Source organism: Tauraco erythrolophus, chromosome 9 (assembly GCF_009769465.1).
Source record: "Tauraco erythrolophus isolate bTauEry1 chromosome 9, bTauEry1.pri, whole genome shotgun sequence".
Taxonomy (NCBI): domain Eukaryota; kingdom Metazoa; phylum Chordata; class Aves; order Musophagiformes; family Musophagidae; genus Tauraco; species Tauraco erythrolophus.
The window spans coordinates 14,662,885-14,682,587 of NC_141473.1; the positions used below are offsets into that span (position 1 = coordinate 14,662,885).

A 19,703-nucleotide genomic window follows, 5' to 3' on the forward strand; every position below is an offset into this window, starting at 1 on the left:
TACCTGCCTGAAGAGGCAAGACTCAGTAAAAGAATGATTACATTGTTTTTAGTAGTTTAAAGCAGTTTATTTCTTATCCCCGCTAAGACAGGTACCAAAACATCGAGCACCCAAAGACAAGACATTTTGATATATGTTTGTGTCTTCTTAGATAAGTAAGATCAGTGAGGGATTCATCTGAGTTCGCTGCTATTGGCAGAGGTCACCTGTAACCAGAAATACAATGTCACCTTGTGAGACATCTCCCCCAGCTACACAACATCTGGGGACTAGCTAGCAATGCTGAGAACAACCAGTTGTCATGAAAGTAGTGGGATGTTTTTTTTCATTATTAGCCTTTTTAAAGAGGCTGTGGGGAACTTGGACATGGGAGGCTATTAAAAGCTAATCCATTTAGTTCCCTCATTTCTTTTTGACTCTTCTAGTTTATTAAAACATGGAAGTTGTCTGTCAAGTGAAGATTAACCAAAGTGCCTAAACTTTGAGGAAGCAGGAATCTGAATCTTCTGGCTGGTTAGTCCCTGTTTTGTGGCTGGCTTGAGCCCAACTATCCACCATGGTCTTTTTTAAACACACATGTAGGTCATGCTTAGCCAGCTCCCACTGTATTTACTTTTCCACTCAGCACAGTTGCAAGTTTCTTTGTGTTTATTTGATTTCCAGTGAAACATACTCTCTTGACAAAGAATGCTTCTTGCTGCAAGGTATTTCTAGACACATTTGGAATATCATTAGAAAAGTGCTGTGTTCCAGAAAGCTCACCTCACATTGTTCATTTTCATTTTCTCACTGTGAGGAGTTGAGAGCCATGTGCTAAGTTCCTCCTTAGTTGTATAATTCTGTGCATTTTGTTTATTTGGTCGGTCATATTACAAGAGTATTATACATGCAAATTTCATTCAGAGTAAAGAATGATTTTGAGATTTTGCACAAATAAAACATTTCTCCCTCTCTGCATTCTTTCCTTTCCTGTTTTACTCAAGAGGAGTTGAGATTTAGGTTTCTGCCTCGGAGGTGATTGACAAGAACAGTAACAAAACCGAGATCAGTTCTCTCGTAAAAATATAAAGGACTGTGAATTGCAGTGTTGGGGATATCAGGGCTCTGTGACTCTCTTTATGCATGCTCAGCAGTTCCTTCTTCCTTTCAATGCAACACATTTTTCTCTTATGCAGCTCAATTCGTAGAGCTGGATAAAAAAAATACTGTCATCATTGAGACCCTTCTGCTGTGGCCAAGCTGCAGGGTTTAATCTTTGAGGAAGAACTCATTAGGGAGGAAATGTGCTTCATGGTTTCCCTTAAACAGCTCCTCAAGTCCATTTTTCTAAAGGTGTGGATCTGTGCCAGGCTAAACCACCCCAAGTCCAGGCTTCTGCCTCCCCGCTCCCAGCTGTGCTGCGTGCTGGCTCAGGAAGCCGATGGGGCTGGATGTGGTCATGCAACCGGCTTCCCCACAAGCACGGTACTTTGGACTGCACCAGCCACACTGCACAGAGAGTGCAAAACTATGAGATGCACAGGGATATTCCTCAAAGCAATAAAGCTTGGTTTTTCATCAGAAAGGAAAGATGAAGGCAAGAGAAAGGCAATGCCCTGTTTATGGAGACGCTCTGGTTGCAGACAGGTGTGGAGCTGGGGAGTTGGATTTAGGCAGTACCCACCTCTGCCTCTCAGCACAAGGAATGGAGACGGTGTTCTCAATCTACACCAGCAGTTTCATTTGTTTTACTGCCCAGTGCTGTTAAATTTTTAGATCAGCTTAATTTTTAACTCCAGTGCTCCTAGTTAAAAAATGATTATTTTCTGAATGAAAAAAAACCTAAAATCATGGGAAGGGAAAGTATGATTTCTTCTGATTCTGGCAAGTGGAAAAATTATTCTAGATTAAAAATTCTTTGCCTAAAAATGTTGGGCGATTTTAGTTTTCCTTTTATTCTGGCTTCATCTTGACTATTTGTAATCCAGAAGCTTCTTTGATTTTTGTTGATCTAGATGAGCTGTAAAAAAATTGTCATCTCATCCTCTCCTTTAGAGACCAGAGGATATTTTTTTCTCAGATGGTGAGTGTTCTTCAGGTCTTAGTGTTGCTTTTGCTTTATAGTAATTAAAACCAACTCTTGTAATTTCTCTATACCATGTCTTTTGTGGAGACATTAGATTTTTGTAGCCAATAGACACATTTGACTGGTATTCTTGAAATCAGGCTGAACGTACCTTCGATTAGGATATAAGCACAGCTTTGAAATGGGCTGAGTCTGAAGCTTCTGGGAAGCACCTGACTCTTCCCAGAAACTGTAGTGGTGATTTAATCTCAATTTTTATCTTTAGTTTCTAGGATACTGCAGATATTTACTACTTTCAGTAAACCCCCTGACTTAAACTGGTCAGCTTCTGGGAGTAAGTATTTTTAAGTATCTTTTTAGCCCCTTCTGTCTAGGGGGTCACCATGCATGGCAGATGTCTTCCTTTATCAGGATTTAAAGTTGAGGTCCTGAGTGCCTACACAATAACCCAATATCTGACTGGGCCTTCACAAGAGAAGTGAATTTGGTTCCAGGATTTTTTTGCCACTGTTTAGTCTGCTATTTAATCTGCCAAGGCATATCCAAGTTTAAATTGATTAAAGTGTTCTCATTTCCTGTCCTGAACATGTTGTGTAATAGCTTCCTTTAGCTTTTTTAAATATTTGCTCTGTTTCACTCCAGCACTGCTGGGTGAAGTAATTACCACGTCAAATCAGTCAGTAGGACGCCTTGAAATCTGCCGGGTCCTGGGCACTGTTGGGGCATGATGAGACCCTGCCACGTACGGTTTCTAGGTCATAGGCAATATTTACGAGTTGATGGAGAAAGAGAGATCTTCACCAGCTGTTACCAAGAGGATGCTGGTATAGTAATTTTCATGTTTTAGTCATAACACTTATTTTGGAACAAAAATATGCTAATAGATGTTGTTAATTTCATTACCTTTAGTACACTTTTTCAAATCTTCAGTATCAACTTGTGCTGGGTTTTTTTTTGAGTCCCAGGGTTTAGTTTGTGTATACTCTGAAAGCAAGCGATGAAAAACGTCAGAGGCTTAGAGGTCTTTCCACGGTTTTTGGTCAGTTTGGTGTCGTCATCGTCTAAACATAGGCACGCTGGACTGGAAGAGATCTCTTGGGTCACAGCTCCCTTGTTTTCTCCTTTCACAGGCACTGTCGTATTACCCTTTTAATAAGCGCATTCAGCTCCATCTTAGCGCTTGTTGTTTTGTCCTCATTTGGGAAATTGTTCCCAAATGTTGCAATTCTGAAATGCTCTTCTGAGCTTCTTTAAATTTCGTTTCCTATTCCTGTCCTGTTCAGAAGGATGGAAAACTATGCTCCGGGGGCCAAGCCTAAAGGCAAGAACAAAATTCAGCTCCACAGGTTGGACAAAAAATGTTGCTAGTGTCTCCTGGAGGTATGTTATTCCTTCTGAAAGCTCTCCACTTTCAGAAACAAACTGCACAAGCATGAGATCAGAAATCGTGTGCTTGAATTAGCTAATAAATAATGCTTCCTGGCATCGGCAGCAACAGAACGTAATCATCTTCATTATACAAAGTATGAGGCCGTGTTTAGTACCAAATAGCATTTCGTGTTGGCCTCTCATAAATCAGAGCTGTCTCAACGTTAGAAGGCAAACACGGATTCAAACTGCAGATTCAGATAATTTGCTCCACCTACTCAAAAGCCAGCTATTTCAGGAGTGAATTTTAGCGATTCACGATTCCGTCTCATATTGCCAAAGGGCTTTTCTTTACTAGTTTCCAGTTTTTTTTCTCCTCACTTTGTCTTGTTTAGGTAATACATAAATCTCTCCGAAAAGAGCGTCGTCTGTAACCTCTGAGGCCCGTTAGTGACAAGCCCCATTGTCAAAGGCAGGCACTTTGCCAGGAAACTGTGACTCCCAGAGAGAGTGTGCAAGGTTAGGGGGAAAAGTATACTATTGCCAGAGAAACTGTATTCCAAGTGGATTTGTGTGGAACAACAACGATATCCAGTGACTGGTTAAATTAGCCACAGATGTGTTTTGTAGAACACTGTCCAAGAAGATATACAGTACTTTAAGGCTCGGTTCAGACATAATGATCTTCTGAAGTCAAATCAGATCCAAGCAAAATTGCATCGGTCCGAGGGAAGCTTTAAAGGCATTGCGTAATAGGATTCAGACAGGGAGATGAATCAGACGGCTGCGAGCTAACGAGGGAGCGCATCGGTGGGAGATGAGGTAAGACGGCTCGCACAGAAGAGAGAGGTCGATGCTAGCAGTTCGCTGTTCGAGCTGGAGCTGCGGCGGATTGACACGGGCAGTTGAACGGGCGCGTTATGCCGGCCACCTGCCCGGAACGCGCGTGCGGAGGAGAAACTCCCAGAGGTTTCTTCCAGCTTTTCAGAACGTACGAGTGCTCGGTTTCGCACTTGCCGTCTCCATTGCCGTATCGCTGTCCCTGCCGCTCCTCCTACACGGCAGTGCTGCCGAGTTCACTTTTTAAGAGGATAATTACCCTGCTGAGGGCAATGCACTTATTAAATATTTGGAGAATTTTCACATGCTGAAATCAGAGTACAGGTGAAGGCTCGGGGACTTTTTTCATACAGGAGAATTTTGTTTCGGCATCACAGCTCGAGCAATACGTGGGATTTCTGTCCGAGATCGGTGTTGAGAAGCTCAGCTTCCATCCCGCAGCTGAGTTCTGACTCTTGTTCTTAAAGTTCAGATAAGACAGACGGTGGAGAGAAGTCTTGTTGAATTACAGATCTGCTATGTGGTTTAAAGTTCTGGGGAAGTATAAGCAGCTTAGTTACTGTAGTAGTTGGAACAGGAAGCAAGAAAAGCTTTTGTTGTATTCTCTGACCTATTTCTTTACTGTGTTATTCGCTTGAACTAAATTGAATATGGTGTATTAAAATGTTGTCATCAAAAAGGCCTGGAAGTATTCAGCTTAGATTCTTGTTACAATAAGCATTAATACCAAAAGTGGAATTTAAAAAATGGCAGTTTTGTCGAGGAGTTGCAGGGGAGTAGTATATTCTTGTGGATGAAATTTTACCTTAGTCAATTTTCAGAGCTTTATTAAATGTTTTTAACACTACTGGTGTAAATGTGGAAACAGATCTCTTTAGGTTTGCTTTGAATTTCCAGATCTAGTTCCAAAGAGGAGTCAAATGCTGTGAGTTTATTCACAGAAATGTTATTTTCCTTGTTACCTCTTTGTAATTTGTTTTAATCAAGCAAATTGTATTGCTTCCCATCCTCTGCTTCCAGTTTCCTCTCACTTGAGCTCTGAATTCTGCTTCAGGAGATTTTGCACTTCTATTCTTAGGAATTTTTGCAGGTCGCGTGCAAAGCCGTGTGCATGTGTGCATGCATGCGTGTATGTCTTTAGACAGCATGCCAATAATTAGAATAACCCTGCGAAGTCATGGCTTTGCTTCAGGACAACTCATGGCACAAAATGAAACATGCCTTTTTTCAGGTATATTTTCTGATTAGACCTAAGAGAGCCAGGCATCTTGACAGCTGGCAGAATGTGTTTGTTCTAAAACGTGACTGTTTTGAAAATGCTCATACCTATGGCTTTATTTCTTCTCTCTTTACAGGGTCTTTGTAAACAGAAGTTTAGCCATGGAAAAGATAAAGTGCTTTGGTTTTGATATGGATTATACACTTGCTGGTGAGTATCTTCTTAATTTTTTTTTACATTGACTTAGTTTGGAATATTACCTCTTAATGAGCAAAAAACAGTTACTGGTTGGGCTGCTTCAGTTAGCAGGTGCTGCTTCTATTAGCAAATATATTGTTCACTATTCATTGCACTTTCATTTTAGGTAATTGCTTCCTTAGATTCCACTATATTTTGATATTGCCCCCGGTGCAAGCTTGGCTTTGAATAACGAGGTGAATTCTTTTATCCTTGGTGCATATGACGGACTACACCTTTAGCCGGCAGGTTCTCGTGAGTCCTGGGAGGGTCATTTTTGAATAGGTTTTCCTCTTTCCCACTCCTCAGCTGGCCACATCAGTGACTCATTTTGAGAAGCAGCAAGGCAGAGAGTGTCTTGTGTCAGCTGAACAGGTTAATTTAGAAAGCTTTGCCCATTTTTTATGGCAGATAGGCTTTGAGAGGTTGCATAAGACCTTTTAGTTTCATAAATATTTTTTGCATGACTTCTCTGTCTTTCAAATACTTGACAGGCAAGTTCTCTGAGACTTTTGATGAAGGGGGGTGGGTAAAGTTGCCATTTTCTACATAATCAGACTTGCACGATGTTATGTATTTTAAGGAAGGAAGAGCGAAAAAGCCCACTTCCACTTTCCTAGGTTATAGTATCACACAGGCTATAACTGAGCATGCAGTCCTGCCTTCTTTACCACTTCCAAGGTTGTGAACAGAAAGTTCCTGATATTTCAGTTTAGAATTGTTGTGAATATAAACTGAGAAAATGTGAGGTAGAGTGTCAGGGTCACCTAATAATAGATTAATGCAGTATGTCAACTATGATCATCTAGTCACTGTGTCTGCTGAGAAGGAATGAGACATGAGTAATGTGGCTAGGGACAGTGTGAGGGTCACAGGAGCTCGGGTCAGTGGCTGAGCAAAGGGCGGGAAGGTTTCCAAGTGCTCATGCTTCAACACAACGCTGCAAGGAGCAGTTCTGGAGGCTGTGGCAGGTAATTGCAGTTTATATTTAGGTCACTTGCTTTTGTTCTTTTAAGCAGTTATCCATGAGGCAGTAGTTATATATAAAAGGTTTAGTTGTTCAACATCTTATTTATACATCTGTTCAAAGTTCCTGCCACTTTTTAAGTCCTGAGGCGTATCGTTGTCAGTCTGTGCTGGATCTGAATGCAGGCACGTGCTTTTGATGTTCGTGTTGCCCAGCTGTGACAGCCTTGTGGCAGTGCCTTTAAGGAGCGCAAAATGCTTAAAAAAAACCCCAAAATTATGGATTTCACTTCCATAATGGAAATAAAATTTCTGTGCCTTTCGCAAACGGGAGGCATTTCCCAAGGACTCAGGTGATGGCAGTGGGGCTGGCGTGGAGCATGAGGCATGTTGCTGACTTTCATCCTGACAGAAGGAGAGCTTCAGCGCTATCCTCACTTCTCCGACTGTTCATTTTACTCAAGTGTTGCTTGTTACTGTAAACACAGAGCAAATGTGTTGTTATCCATGAAACGATGCTTGGTTTGATGAGAGAAAAAAATGTGAATGTGTCAAGCCTCCTAAAACAGTACCCAGGGACGTGGAATCCTGGGTCTTCCAAGGCTGGAAGATCACAGTGCTACAGTTAAGCGGGCAAAGTCGGTGCTTTCAGGGGAGTTGAGTGACAGGGTATGGTATAGAAAAAGAAATGGGATGTGGTCTGAACGGAAAACTGGAAATCTGGACTGCTCTGGGGTAAGCTGCTGTCCTATGACTTCTTCCACGGTACAAGAGAGATAATAGTTGCAGATTATTTTATAAGGAGTTGTGAGAATGTAATTAGGTTGGAAAGCCTTTTGCAGATGAAAAGCATTATGTCTGGTAAGTACTAGTTCCCTTTTTTTCACTCAGCTGGGAAATCAATATACAAAATTACCTGTTTGTCTTCTTGTGTCTCAAAGTCATCCTTTCTTCTCCATGTGGGCTTTTGTTATCTGACTATTATTTGCTATATATAACTGTTGCACACAAGAAAAATTACTTACTCATTGCAGGGGCTTTAAAGAGCGTAGTGTTAGAATATGATTATAATTAATTAATTGGAAATTATAATGAAGAAGTGGGACAAGTGAGGTATTACATTAGTATGTTGTAGTGTATTCATTAGACTCTGTCATGTTTTCTGTCTGGGCACGTTATCCCTTACACACTTTTTCACATGGACATGCTACTGTCTAGATTAAAGATGAAAAAAGCAATGTAAAAAGCTAGTTTGTCTGTAATTTAACATCTGGAAATGGTGTCTGCATGCCAGATGATTCATGCTCAGCAGAAGCCTTTTGGAGACCATTCAAGGCATGTAAATAGACCAAGAAAGAAGAATGGAAGCATCTCCAGTGTCATCAGCTCCTTATCTAGTTTTCTGCATTTATACTTTCAGATATCACTAAGTCACTTTTCCGTAAAGTTGTTTTAAAAATATCCCAAGCACAATCTTCATATTCAGTGACTGAAGGCAGTCAGAGCCATTGACCCTGCCAAAAACTACGTGCCAGTCCTTTCCCCACTCTCTATTGTGAGCTTTCACATCAGAAATAAACTGATGACATTCATCTCATAGCTGACAGTCATACACTTTGATATCTCAGAAGAAGAATTATTATTTTGGAATACCTTAAATTACCTATCTTGTGAAGAGGAGGCTGTGGTGTTAGTAAAATAAAATGCATTGTCACTCTTCTCTCTGTCTTCTTCCCAAATCAGTGGCCACTGGTAGCACCAAAAGTCTTGCTTAGGAGGTGGTTCAGTACCAAAGAAGTCAGAATCATTTGACTTATTTTGAACTTTCGAAGCTTGAAACAGTTTTGTTCTTGTACTTTATGAGTTTAAAGACACAAACCTGCTTACAATAACACTGTTTTCTGTCTAGAATAATCTGATTTTGGTAGGGATGTGGCATTTCCATTTTCAAGTATATTGTAACAGATACTACATGCATGCTGCAGTGATAATGTGTTCTACTACTAGCATGACTGTCAGCTTGCCAACGGACAGCGGTTTTGGTATCATCATATTACATTGCACATAAAATAGAATCAGAATCATAGAATGGCACAGGCTGGAAGGGACCTTAGCGATCATCTAATCCAACCTCCCTGTCATGGGCAGGGACGCCTCTCAACTAGACCGGGCTACTCAAGGCTCCGTCCAACCTGGCCTTGAACACCTCCAGGGAGGGGGATTACAGGGTAATATTTCTTAGCCTTATTAAATTAAAGGACCACTTAACTCAATTGAAAAAATTCAAGGCTGTCTGATACAGCATTGCCACAGTGGTTTTTGCTTTCAAGTCAAAATTAAGTTAAACTTTGAATTCTTGTTAATAACTTATACGTTCTGTCATTGTGTTTGTCTGTTTCCTTGCATAGGGTTGAGAAGTATTGTTAATGGGTGGATAGAGCAAACAAAGTCTTTTTGTCTTGAAGAAAAGGGCCCGAAGGTTTTAGCCTTCTTTTCTGAGAAATTATGGAGGTTAAATTGCTGAATTTGTAGCCCCTGTGACTGCAGCTAGAATTAATTTTACTGTTGGGAGCTCAAAATAAATGAAAGCAAATTGAATTCACTCTCGCAGGTTTTAGGTTCCTTGTTTCCCATCAAGGATTGCTGTTGCATCCTCATGGGGTGAATAACACCTTCTACATCTGTGGAAACTCCCAAGTCTCCCTAGATTTATGTGCTGGAGACTCGGAAATCTGTGTTGTGTATGAAGCTGAGTGTCCCCTTCCTATTCAGCCTGTTTGATTTACTTGAGGTAGTGAATCAGGTTTAGTACATAAGAGAATGTTTCTTTTAAACTGGGTGTTATTGGGAAGAAAGTCGAAGGAGCAGGAAGAACAGCAGGGCTCGACTGTGGTTTGTGTGCATAGTTAAATAGTCGATGCTTAAAATCTTGGTGGGCTTGATGCAAGCAAGAGTCACCAGCTATTTCAGCCCTTGCTTTTAGGAGAGGTTAAGACAAGTTTCTGTGACGTTACGCAGCTGTCACCCCAGCACCCTTCATTTCCTGCTGCTGACCTTGCTGCCTGCCAGCCAGGGAGTGAGACCCGTGCTGGTTCCCCTGGGCTCCCTTGCTCCTTGGAAAGTGAGAGTGTTACACCAGAGGGCTCCGTTTGCTATCAAGGCAACTAGGAGTTGGTGAGGTCCATTGGAAATGCAGCAGAGAGACATCGGTTTCACTCAGTATTTTATTCGGCTGGTTCCTTCTCAGTGTGAGCTACACTTGTAATTAGTAGGTCTGGATCCAAGTAATGCAGGAGGTCTTGGCATTACTAGGTCTTAAATGAGGCAGGTTACACAATGAGGTGATGGATAGATGTCCCTTGACAGGAGCAGGGCTAAAGCAGTGGGGTTCTCAAACTGGCTGTAATTTCACACTGGGACATTGGCAGGTGGAGAGGGAAGAATTAGTAAGAATTAGAAACTCAATCGTGCTTGAAAAGATTCCTCTGTGACTACCCTTCTTCTCCAAAAGTTATGGCCTTCTTGAAAGTTTTATCTTCTGTCTCTGAGGTGGGTAAGGTGTAATATCAGTAGGTAGGATGCTTTCATTTGGAGTGCTTTTCCTGTACTTAAATCACTGCTGCTTCCACGTTCTCCAGAAATCAATAATAAAATTGTCATTGGCTTGCTGAAAACAGTTTCAATAAAAAATAAGGGGAAATGAGGCTTGAAAAATACTGGTTTTGTTGCATGCAAAATGATGAATACAACATAATCTGATTGGAATATAGCTTGTGTCCTGGAAACATTGCCAACTAAATGCCAAGATTTGGTGCACTGCAAAGATTTTATTGCAAAATTGCTTATGCTTTCAGCTGTAGCGTTTCCCTTCTCATCACGTGGGAGAAGACAGGGGAAAGGCAGCTTTAGTCTTTCCCAACTTACTCCAAAATGCAACATGTGTAAACAGGTTTTGCCCCTTCCTCAAGTACACGTTTCTGTCTAAGCCATCCTTGCAGTTCAGAGGAGAGGGAAATTTTTCACACCCACATCTTATTTTTGAAATGTTTTTCTTTACCTGTTGACTCTGGCAGAAGGTAGGATTGGCTTGTTGCTGCCTGTGATCTGGTAGTAAAGGTGGCAACCGAATTGAGAACTGGTTCTTCAATCCATCTTGTATTTTTACTGTAGCTGAGTTGTATCAGTTTTGTGCGTGTCAGTTTCCACAACTGAGAAATAAGACTAATGAATTTGTACCTTTTATAAAAAATTGCTGGATTGAATAGATGAGAAACAAATTATAAATGTGGGAGTTTTATACATGAAAGATTGAACTGAAAAAAGCTGTTGAGCTTGTAATGTAAGCAACTACAAAGAAATATTCGTTCTTCTGTTCAGATACTGTTATTGTCTGTTTATTGGTACTGGACTCCAATACAAATGTTCTAATGAGGCTCTCCTGCTTAGATGAAAGGCTTGCCTTTAGTTTCACCATGATGTGAGGACTGTAGGCTTTGAGGTTCTTTTGGAGAGATATTAAGCCGTTTTGCTTCTTTCCCAGTTCTCTAGATAAAACAGTTCTTTCTGTCATGCAGCAGTAGTATGGTGACTACAGAAAGGAAGTGGTAGACATGACAACAGTAACCTTCAAACTGTCACAGCCAAAAATGAGAGATGCCCTGGCTGTTGCACATCTGCTGCCTGCATTTCACATTTGCACGTTTCCAGTTTAACAGGTGCAGATTTTGCAGATTTCAGAGGCTGGTTTAGCCATTAATGTTTAAAGGTAAGGGCAGATGGAGAAGCTAAATTGTTCCTAGTATGCTTTGAGCTGGATATTTTTTCAAAAACCAGGGCAGTGCTCGAGTGGCTGTGGTCGCTGCTCTCTGTATGTTACTGCTCTTCGGAGTTTGACCGTTTGAAGCTGTGTAATGAGCAAACCAAGGCCTGGAGCTGTGGGATCTCACATGCTGGTATTGCGAATGAGGGGTGGAGAAAGCACATGGTGCTTGCTCTGTCCCAGTGAATCACTGACTGACAAACTGCTAATCTGCTGTCCATGAATTTTTGAAGAATCAGAGTGTAAGACAGAAGCTGCTGAAAGAACAAGTCTTCACAGTGTAAGGGAAGTTTCAAAAGCTGCTATATTATGTTTTCTTGCTCTTAAAAACATGAGAATAACACCAAGCTGGGTCAGAAGGCTGTTTGTATACCAACGGCCAGTTCCTGTCTCAGCCAGATGGATGGAAATATGGAGGTATTTTTTGCTCTAATAGACCCCCTTAGCTAGTAATATTAATACCACAAGAGAAATACTATTAAGTTGCAAATACTCCTGTGATAACAGGAACAGCTTACTCTGTAGGAGGAACCAAAGCTGAGGAGGCTTTAACTGTGTGATCACACGTGTGCTGTTGCTTTGTGAATGCCTTATTTTAGCACACCACACAAAAACTTAAGTTATGTGGCTTATTGACAGCATGGGCACTTGTGCTACATATAAGCCCAGGTGCACACTGTTAAACAAATGTGTGGCTTTTGAGGCTCAGTCTCTCAAGTGAATATGGAGAGAAATAAGAAGCTGGATCTGTTTGGACACTGATACACTTGATTAATGCCTTAGATATAGTGTATACATGGCTACGATACCTTTAAGTAATTTTCTTTTTATTTCTAGATGCTAGCAAATTATGTTTGAACATGAAGCCCATGCAGCTATTTCTTCCCTGTTCAGAAGTCTTCATTGAAGAACTAAGCCCATATTTTGGCACAGTAGTTAGTTTCCATGGAAATGCAGGGATATTTCCAGTATGGGATTATGACTCCCAGTGGGCTGTATCGGAGAGAGGTAAATTGTGAAGGCCACTTGTTAAGCACAAAAAAAAGATTCTCTTGTGTCAGGGAAACCATAAAAAATTCCCATAAAAGAACAGGTGACTGTAGTCATCTTTAAAATAATATTCCAGTGCAAAGGAATGCTATGCCAACTATTAAAACAGACAAACTAAAGTTTCCTTGAAATGCAGTCTGTCAGAGCTGCTCCTCTCAACATGCAAAATGTGACCTCAGTGCTGCTGTTATTAGCTCAAGCCATGCATTTTTATTCAGCAGAAGAAATCTTTCCAACACTAAGCTCTGTTTTGCCAGCCTCTGAGGCATATCCAAACAGCCCAAATCTTTGTTACACTGAAGGCAAACAAAGTGCAGCAGCAGAAAGCTAAAAATATCTGGAATTTACCAATGAGAGCACTAATAAGCCTGCTTTGGGAAGAGCTAAAGCTGATGATACTTGACAACACTTTTTGGAAAAAAAAAAACAAAACAAAACAAACAAGTAGAAATGCAGCACTAAAACCAACCCGAAGTGTAGACCCAGCAATTCAGAGCCAAGCTGAACATACAATACTGTGTCAGTCCTTGAAGCAACAACAAATCCTGTCTTTACAGATCCTTTTAGCATGCAGAGTGGGAGAATAGGAGCTGATACGGTTCCAGGTTAGAGGTTTTAGAGCTGAAAGCTGTGCTGTGCACTTGGGGATGTTTGCAGGAGCATTAGAGGTAAGGAATTTTCCATCACTCTTAGGCTGCAGAGTGGTGCGTGCGAAGCTGCTTTATGGGCACTGCTGCAGTTGGGGACTGCAGAGCCTTTGTGCGTCTCTGTAGATGTGTGCTGGTTTCCACCCAGAGCCCTGTATTTGGCCATGTCAGAAGAGGGTCCTGGGAAGCAACTGAAACTCAAAACCAGAAGATTCAACCCTCTAATGATTAGTGACTCTTGTCTTGCTTCCTGTTATCAGATTTACTGTCAAAAACATCTGTGGCTGCAAGAGGCTTAGTGCATGATCTGTCTGTTCATGCACGGCAGAGCAGCTTTTGTGTTAAGCATATGAAAATGTCCTGGGATGCACCTGGAGGTTTTGTCAAGGTCTTGTTTGCTGATCACTACAAATACATAATTTCTAGTGAAACAGAAAAGGTACGTTAGATATTGAAGTGTGCTTAAAGCTCAGCTTTGTCTTACTGCACAGAACACTTCCGTGCTTGAAAAGGTTTCTTTGGGCAAATGAAAATTATGATCAATGTGGCCGCAGTTTCTTCTAATTTCAGATTGCAAAATTGAGTGAATTCAAAGAAACAAAACATATTGTTGCTACTCATTTTGTTTGTTTAGTACTATGAAAACTCAATTTAAATACAGGCTGAAATACTACAATTCTGCTTCACGTAATACAATGCATTTTTATTTATGGTCTAGTGGTTAAAATCAAAACCCAAGAGTCAAGAAGACTGGGGTCTCTTCTGGCTGGTTTTCAACTTGTTTTGACCATATTCAAATCCTTTATGGTCACAGTTCGGCCGGGTCCATAAACAAACGGCAAGTGAGTGATTCACTGCGTTCCTAGTTGAAAACATATGAGTTGTCCCATGGGTTTCATTTGGGCTTTCTTGCGGTTACAATCGGGCACATTTACCACTTTGTCAGTTTGTTTACAGGCACAGCACAAACGTGCACGACTCCGTTGCCCCACACGCGGGAGACGCACAGCAGGCACGTGTTTTAAGTGGGCAGAGAGGAACCGAAATGGGTGCTGTACACAACCAGGGGTTTAAAAAGGAGTGTCTGTTGTTTCCTTCGCATCTGGTGAGGATGCTGTGAGGTGAAATGTCTGCAATGGCTGTAGCAGAAGTTGAAGTAACACTTGATGGGTCTTCAGAAAGAGAAGTGCAAGGCAAGGGGAGCTGGAGGTTTGTGCTTACCCCCGCTCCTGGGATTGCCAAGCCAGCCAAGTGTCTTTGGATGGAGGCTCCTGCAGTACAGGTACCTCTGCAGGATTTGCAGTTCTTATGGAAAAGAAAACCCTCTGCCGTGTTTCCAGTGCAAAATGGCAGCACCGTGCCAGTCTGTGCGAGGCAGGAGTGAGTGTGGGCTCCTGTCATTGCTGAGCAGTCTGACTCTGCTGTCAAAACCGAAGGGAAGCCAACACCCAGGTGTGAAACTTAAACATGACATTTCAGATTCCTTCCTGTGTAAGTAATGCATTATTTTAACACAGAGAGCAGCGTAGCTTGAAATGTTGCTGTTTCCCTTTCATAATGTTTCGGTGACAGTGCCTGACAACACCTCCCCTGGTTAGAAAAGACCCCTTAACACAGAAGCTGAAAGTATTAATATTCTAGAGCATAAATTATCTTCTTCTTAAAGTATATATGAAAACTGGCATTGCTCTGTAACAGGTTAGGATGATACCCTGAGAGTGGGGTCAGCATACAGAGGTCAGATAGCATTCTTCGTTGTCTGGTTTCTGCTGGGGATCCTCAGACCTCTGGCCCTGCAGCTGAGATGAACTTTCCTCAAACTGTGGAGGTAGGTGAAATGCCTGCCCGGTACTTACTGCTATGTTTAATTGGTATTGTTGCTTCAGAGAGGTTTATATTTAACTAAGCCCAAGTGTCCCAGACACCTCCGGGCCTGATCGCTCAAGGTTTCCTTCTGAATTCTCTCAGCTGGAGTTGCAGGTCAGATGATCAGAAGTGCCAGGGAATTATTATTTGTTGCTTACATGAAATAAGTCAGTGAGCTGGTTGGTGGTGGAGAGGTGGCTATCACAGACATCTTGGCGGTAGCTGACACTAAATGCCCAACTTCATCGCTACGAGCAGAGGAGGTGTTAACAGAATGGAGAACTCTGGGAATGAGTCTATCCTATTCTGGGACACTGGCCTGGAATCTCTTTTGAGAGACTTTGTTGGGGCTGGAGACGTAGATGCTTGTGCTGTTATAGGGGATGGGGTTGTAAAAGGGGATCTTGGTCCTCAAGGCTTTAACTAAGCACTTTTCATCAGTACAGCGTTGATATAAGTGTATTTCTAATACCTATTTGCGTTATGTATTTGTTGTGCAATTCAGAATATGGATCAACACTTAAAATGAGCAGCACTTTGATCCTGCTCTTTGTCAGGTTTGTGTAATTTCAGAAATGTATTTGCACAAACTTAATTATGCATGTTGTGCCTGAGATGTTTATAAATCTGACTACTAGCTATCCACCTGTCCATATATGTCCCTAACTGCCTGATTTGCATGCCTTACTTACTGGGGAATAAGCAGCAACTGAAATAACCTGTTTCTAGTTATTTTACTTTCATTTCTTCAAGACTTAACACAAAGGAATTGGGCTGCATTTCCTGTGCTTCCGAGAAAAGGCTAAACCCCTTGCATTATCTGTCCACCTTTTGGCTTATCTGTCTTTGTGTGACCTCTGGAGAACCTAGATAGCGGGTAAAATTTCTGAAGATTGAATGTTTGTTAAAGCTTTTTGCAAGCCTTTCGAGGAGGTCATCACCTCTAGTTTGAGAAATACTGATCTTATCTGAACACCTGAAAGTCAAAAGCCAATTAGTTTCACCTGTCAACCAAAACAGCCTGAGTAGACTAAGGCATTTCAATTCCCAAGGGACTCTCCGTGGCCAGGGTCGAGGACGGGGAAGCCCACGGCACAGACAGTGCTCTCAGCACCTGCATGGGGAAGGAGTCGAGCTGGTATGGGCCCAAAGGATCGGAGCAGGCGATGCACCAGCTGTTGAAAGCAGCTGCTCCGGTGAAAGCCCCTGCCAATGCAGGGTGGGTTTCTAGGTGCACTGCGAGCACCTTTCCCTGCGCTGCTTTTGGCTTCCAGCTGGGCGAGAAGGAAGGCCAGGAGTTGGCTGATGGAAGGGATGAAAGTCTTTCAGGAGATGCTGGGACATCATGGGAGAACAACTTGGCAAAAGAGAGTGACAGATGGGGAAGAAACAGAGGCAGGTATGAATGAGACGTCAGGTCATCATTTAGTAGTCCTCACCCTGCCTCTCCCCAGAGGAGCTGCTCACTCTGTGGGCTTCTCTTGTTATTGTAGCAGCCTCTGGAGCTCATGTTCTCCTTCCTAAACCAGGGTGCTGGCAATGAGGAGCTGTGTCCTCAAAGCTGCCTCAGTGGTGTGGGAAATCAGTGTGTTGTCACTGTTCTCCATTCAGGGCTTTTACCAGCATTAAATCCGTAGTGGTCGGAAATAAAACAGCTAGGCAGGACTGGCTTGCAGGTGTGCAGTTGGAGACAGCAGATACGTCTCACAAAAGCAACACAGCTGAAGCAGCACAAAAAGGGGTGGTTATTTTAACTTGAGCTCCTGCTTCTCTCCTATGATCCATGACTAGCTTGTAAGAATCGTCAACAAGTCCTGGAAGAAACCATGTTACATCTTCAACAAGAAGCTGCCCTGCCTGAATTTGAAATCTTTGTGTGTGTGGAGGAGGAACGAGGAAAGAAATGGGCAGCCCTTGAAGGGCTTTCTCTTTCCCACAGCTTAAACAGAGCCACCACATGCACTACAGCCTTTCCCAGCTATTCATTTTGAAACAAAACAGGCTTTAAACACTTATTTTCAGAGAAGCTTTCCAGCAGGAGGTCTGCATGCTTCTGTGGATCCTTTTGCAACACCATTCCAACTCTTTCAGCTTTGTATTTAGTGCAAATTGGATCTCAAAGTTATTCCTGATCACCCTGCACATACCTGTAAGTTACAGAATAGGTCTGGTCTTCTTACTATGTGTGTGCTTGCACACCAGTGCACTGCAGTACGGTGCAGCACTGTGTGCAGGATTAGTACTGGTATATCCTGCCGTGCTTTGCACGTAAAAGCCCAAGAGTAAAAGTAAGTGTTAAAGTGTGCAGTTGAATTCAGATGTGCCACGTCAGGCTGAGCTGGTGTGCGAGGCTCTCGCTCAGAGCACCTTCAGATGTAGGGCAAAATTCTCTTCTCAGATTCCCAGAGTAGCTCCTGACTCAGTCTCCCAAGTCTCCTGCGCTGACGCATGCAGGCATTTAGTGGTGTGAAAGAAAGTGAATGCCCTGAAAGGAGTAATCTGTCACCAACCGAGGAATGGACAATAATGGCAAAGTCCCAAAAATGAGACCCTTTCTCAAACCAGTTGCTCTGCATCTGAGAGAAACTCGAAGGGTTTGTGTCACTTGGGCCTCTTCCTCCTAATTGTCACTGAGGTGATGATCTAAGACTGCTTTGTGGATATGAGGACAGAATTTTGCCTGCAGGATGCACCATTACCAACTATGCCTCCTCTATAAATCAGTTGTAAATGTGTTTGGAATAGCTGCCAGGCTGGCGTCTGAGCTTACCAGAGGACAGAGCTCCAGCACATACAGTCCCACAAGGCACAGAGCTGTTGCAGTTTTAAAATCAGTCTGATTTTTTTCTTTAACAGGGGAGCCCAGTGTAACTCCGTCAAGACTGGAGTGACACTCTGAATCTGCATCTGCCTCATGTGAGTTAAAATCCTGGCAGCAGCATTTTGCATAAGCTGGAGCCTCTGTAGAGGTCTTTTTTTCTTTTCTTTTTTTTTTTTTTTTTTTTTCCTTTTCAGGAAGGCTATAAAATTGTTACTGTATGTGTCTTGGCAGCAAAGGTAAAAACAACCACACAAATGCATGAGAATTGCATACCTTACTGCACAACCCTGCTCATTCCAGATCGGCTTCCCTCCTAGCACGTACTGTGTAAGGGACGCCCGCACTCATCACAGACCCGAAGGCTTGCAACGTTCACTCCTGGGGTACTGCTTTTTACCTGTCAATAGCATAATGTTAAGCCAACCGATGGTGTTAAGGGGAGACCGAAATGCTGTCAACTGGCTTCTGGGTTTTTTTAAAGCTTTGGTTGTTTTCTTTCCACCCTGGTTGCATAATCCGTGAGTGCTGGGTGCCGATTGCTCTGTGCTGCTGAAGCGTTTGCCTGTGTTGGAACACAGAACTGAAATAATGTGGTCCTCTGGAGCCAGGGACTTAGCACAGTGGCAGAGGCATGGCCTCAAGTATTAAGAAAGAGGAAAAGAAATCAGAATACGTTGTAAATTGTGCTTTGGTCTTACTGTCATCCTGCGTGCGTTGGGCCAGGATGCTCTGAAAATGGGTTTGTGGATTTGCCTCCTCACCTCTCTCAGAGCTGGGGGTGCTTGGCTGGGCCCTTCTCAGCTGGATGAAAGAGCTGAGCACAGGAGATGCTGCATGGCAAACAGCTGAATTCATGGCATCGCCATGGCATACAAATTATCTCCAGTTGCGGTCTCAGCAACCAGGTCTGAGAAAGGGGGATGTTCCAGGAAAGTTTTAAACTAATTTTTTCATCATGCAGCTGCAGAAAAAAAATATTGATCTGTCCTCTCTGCTGTTTTTCCCCATGGATGCCTGAAGTAAACAATACATGAGAGAGAACAACCAGCCCTGAGTACACTGTTGAAATACAATTAATATTGAATTTTTTTCATCTAGTAATGCATGTAACTGGGACATCTTCCCCAAACTTGCTGCCATAGGTGCAGCAGTGTTAGCCTGTTCATACTGGACCTGAAGGAGGTGGATCATTTGTTTGCCTCACATTACTGAAAAAGACATTTGATGAGAAACGTCAGAGGGTTGTGGCTCATACTGATTGACGCAGCGTGTGCTGTGGTGTAGAGTGCTGTCAAGGCGGGCTCTGTGAGCTCTCAGTCTGTTCCCAGCTGTGTGTCCAATTAAAGGAAATTTTGTGTTGAACAGTAAGGACGATGGTAACTGGAGAACGTTTGTTGTCCCTTTCGCGTTTCCAGTCCAGTTTCCCATGTCTCTCTTTAGTATGTGTATAAAGGAGAAGGCTCTCATGTTCCAGATATCGTGGAGTAGTAGAAAAATAGGGAAGGGACCTGAGGCATGAGTGAGCTAGTAGTTTAGTTTTATTCAGAGTAGTTAAAGGAAGGAAAATCTAGAGCTCCAAAGGTAAGGGGAATACTGGCCTCCCCAAAGAAACATTCAGATTAACCCTGTTGCAGTACTGCCTTGACAGAGACTTGGGATGGTGAAGGCTGAGGTTGGTATCTGTTCTTCAGCCTTTTTGCTACTTGTGCTTCAGCTTGTTGCCTTAGAGAGTTAAAAGGAGGTCTGTAGTGATAAATCTAAGACAGAGAGGCAAATACAGAAAGGAAGAAATTGAGTGAGGGCAT

The 19,703-nt window shown here is 42.5% G+C and overlaps 1 protein-coding gene across 1 annotated transcript in view; it reads left to right on the forward strand.

Moving 5' to 3' along the window:
• NT5C2 (5'-nucleotidase, cytosolic II) overlaps positions 1-19,703 on the forward strand; it is a 61,666-nt gene that overhangs the window by 26,734 nt on the left and 15,229 nt on the right. Inside the window, exon 3 of the mRNA XM_086616277.1 lies at positions 5,629-5,702. Coding sequence (XP_086472403.1) covers positions 5,629-5,702 — 74 coding nt within the window. The remainder of the gene's footprint in view (positions 1-5,628; positions 5,703-19,703) is intronic.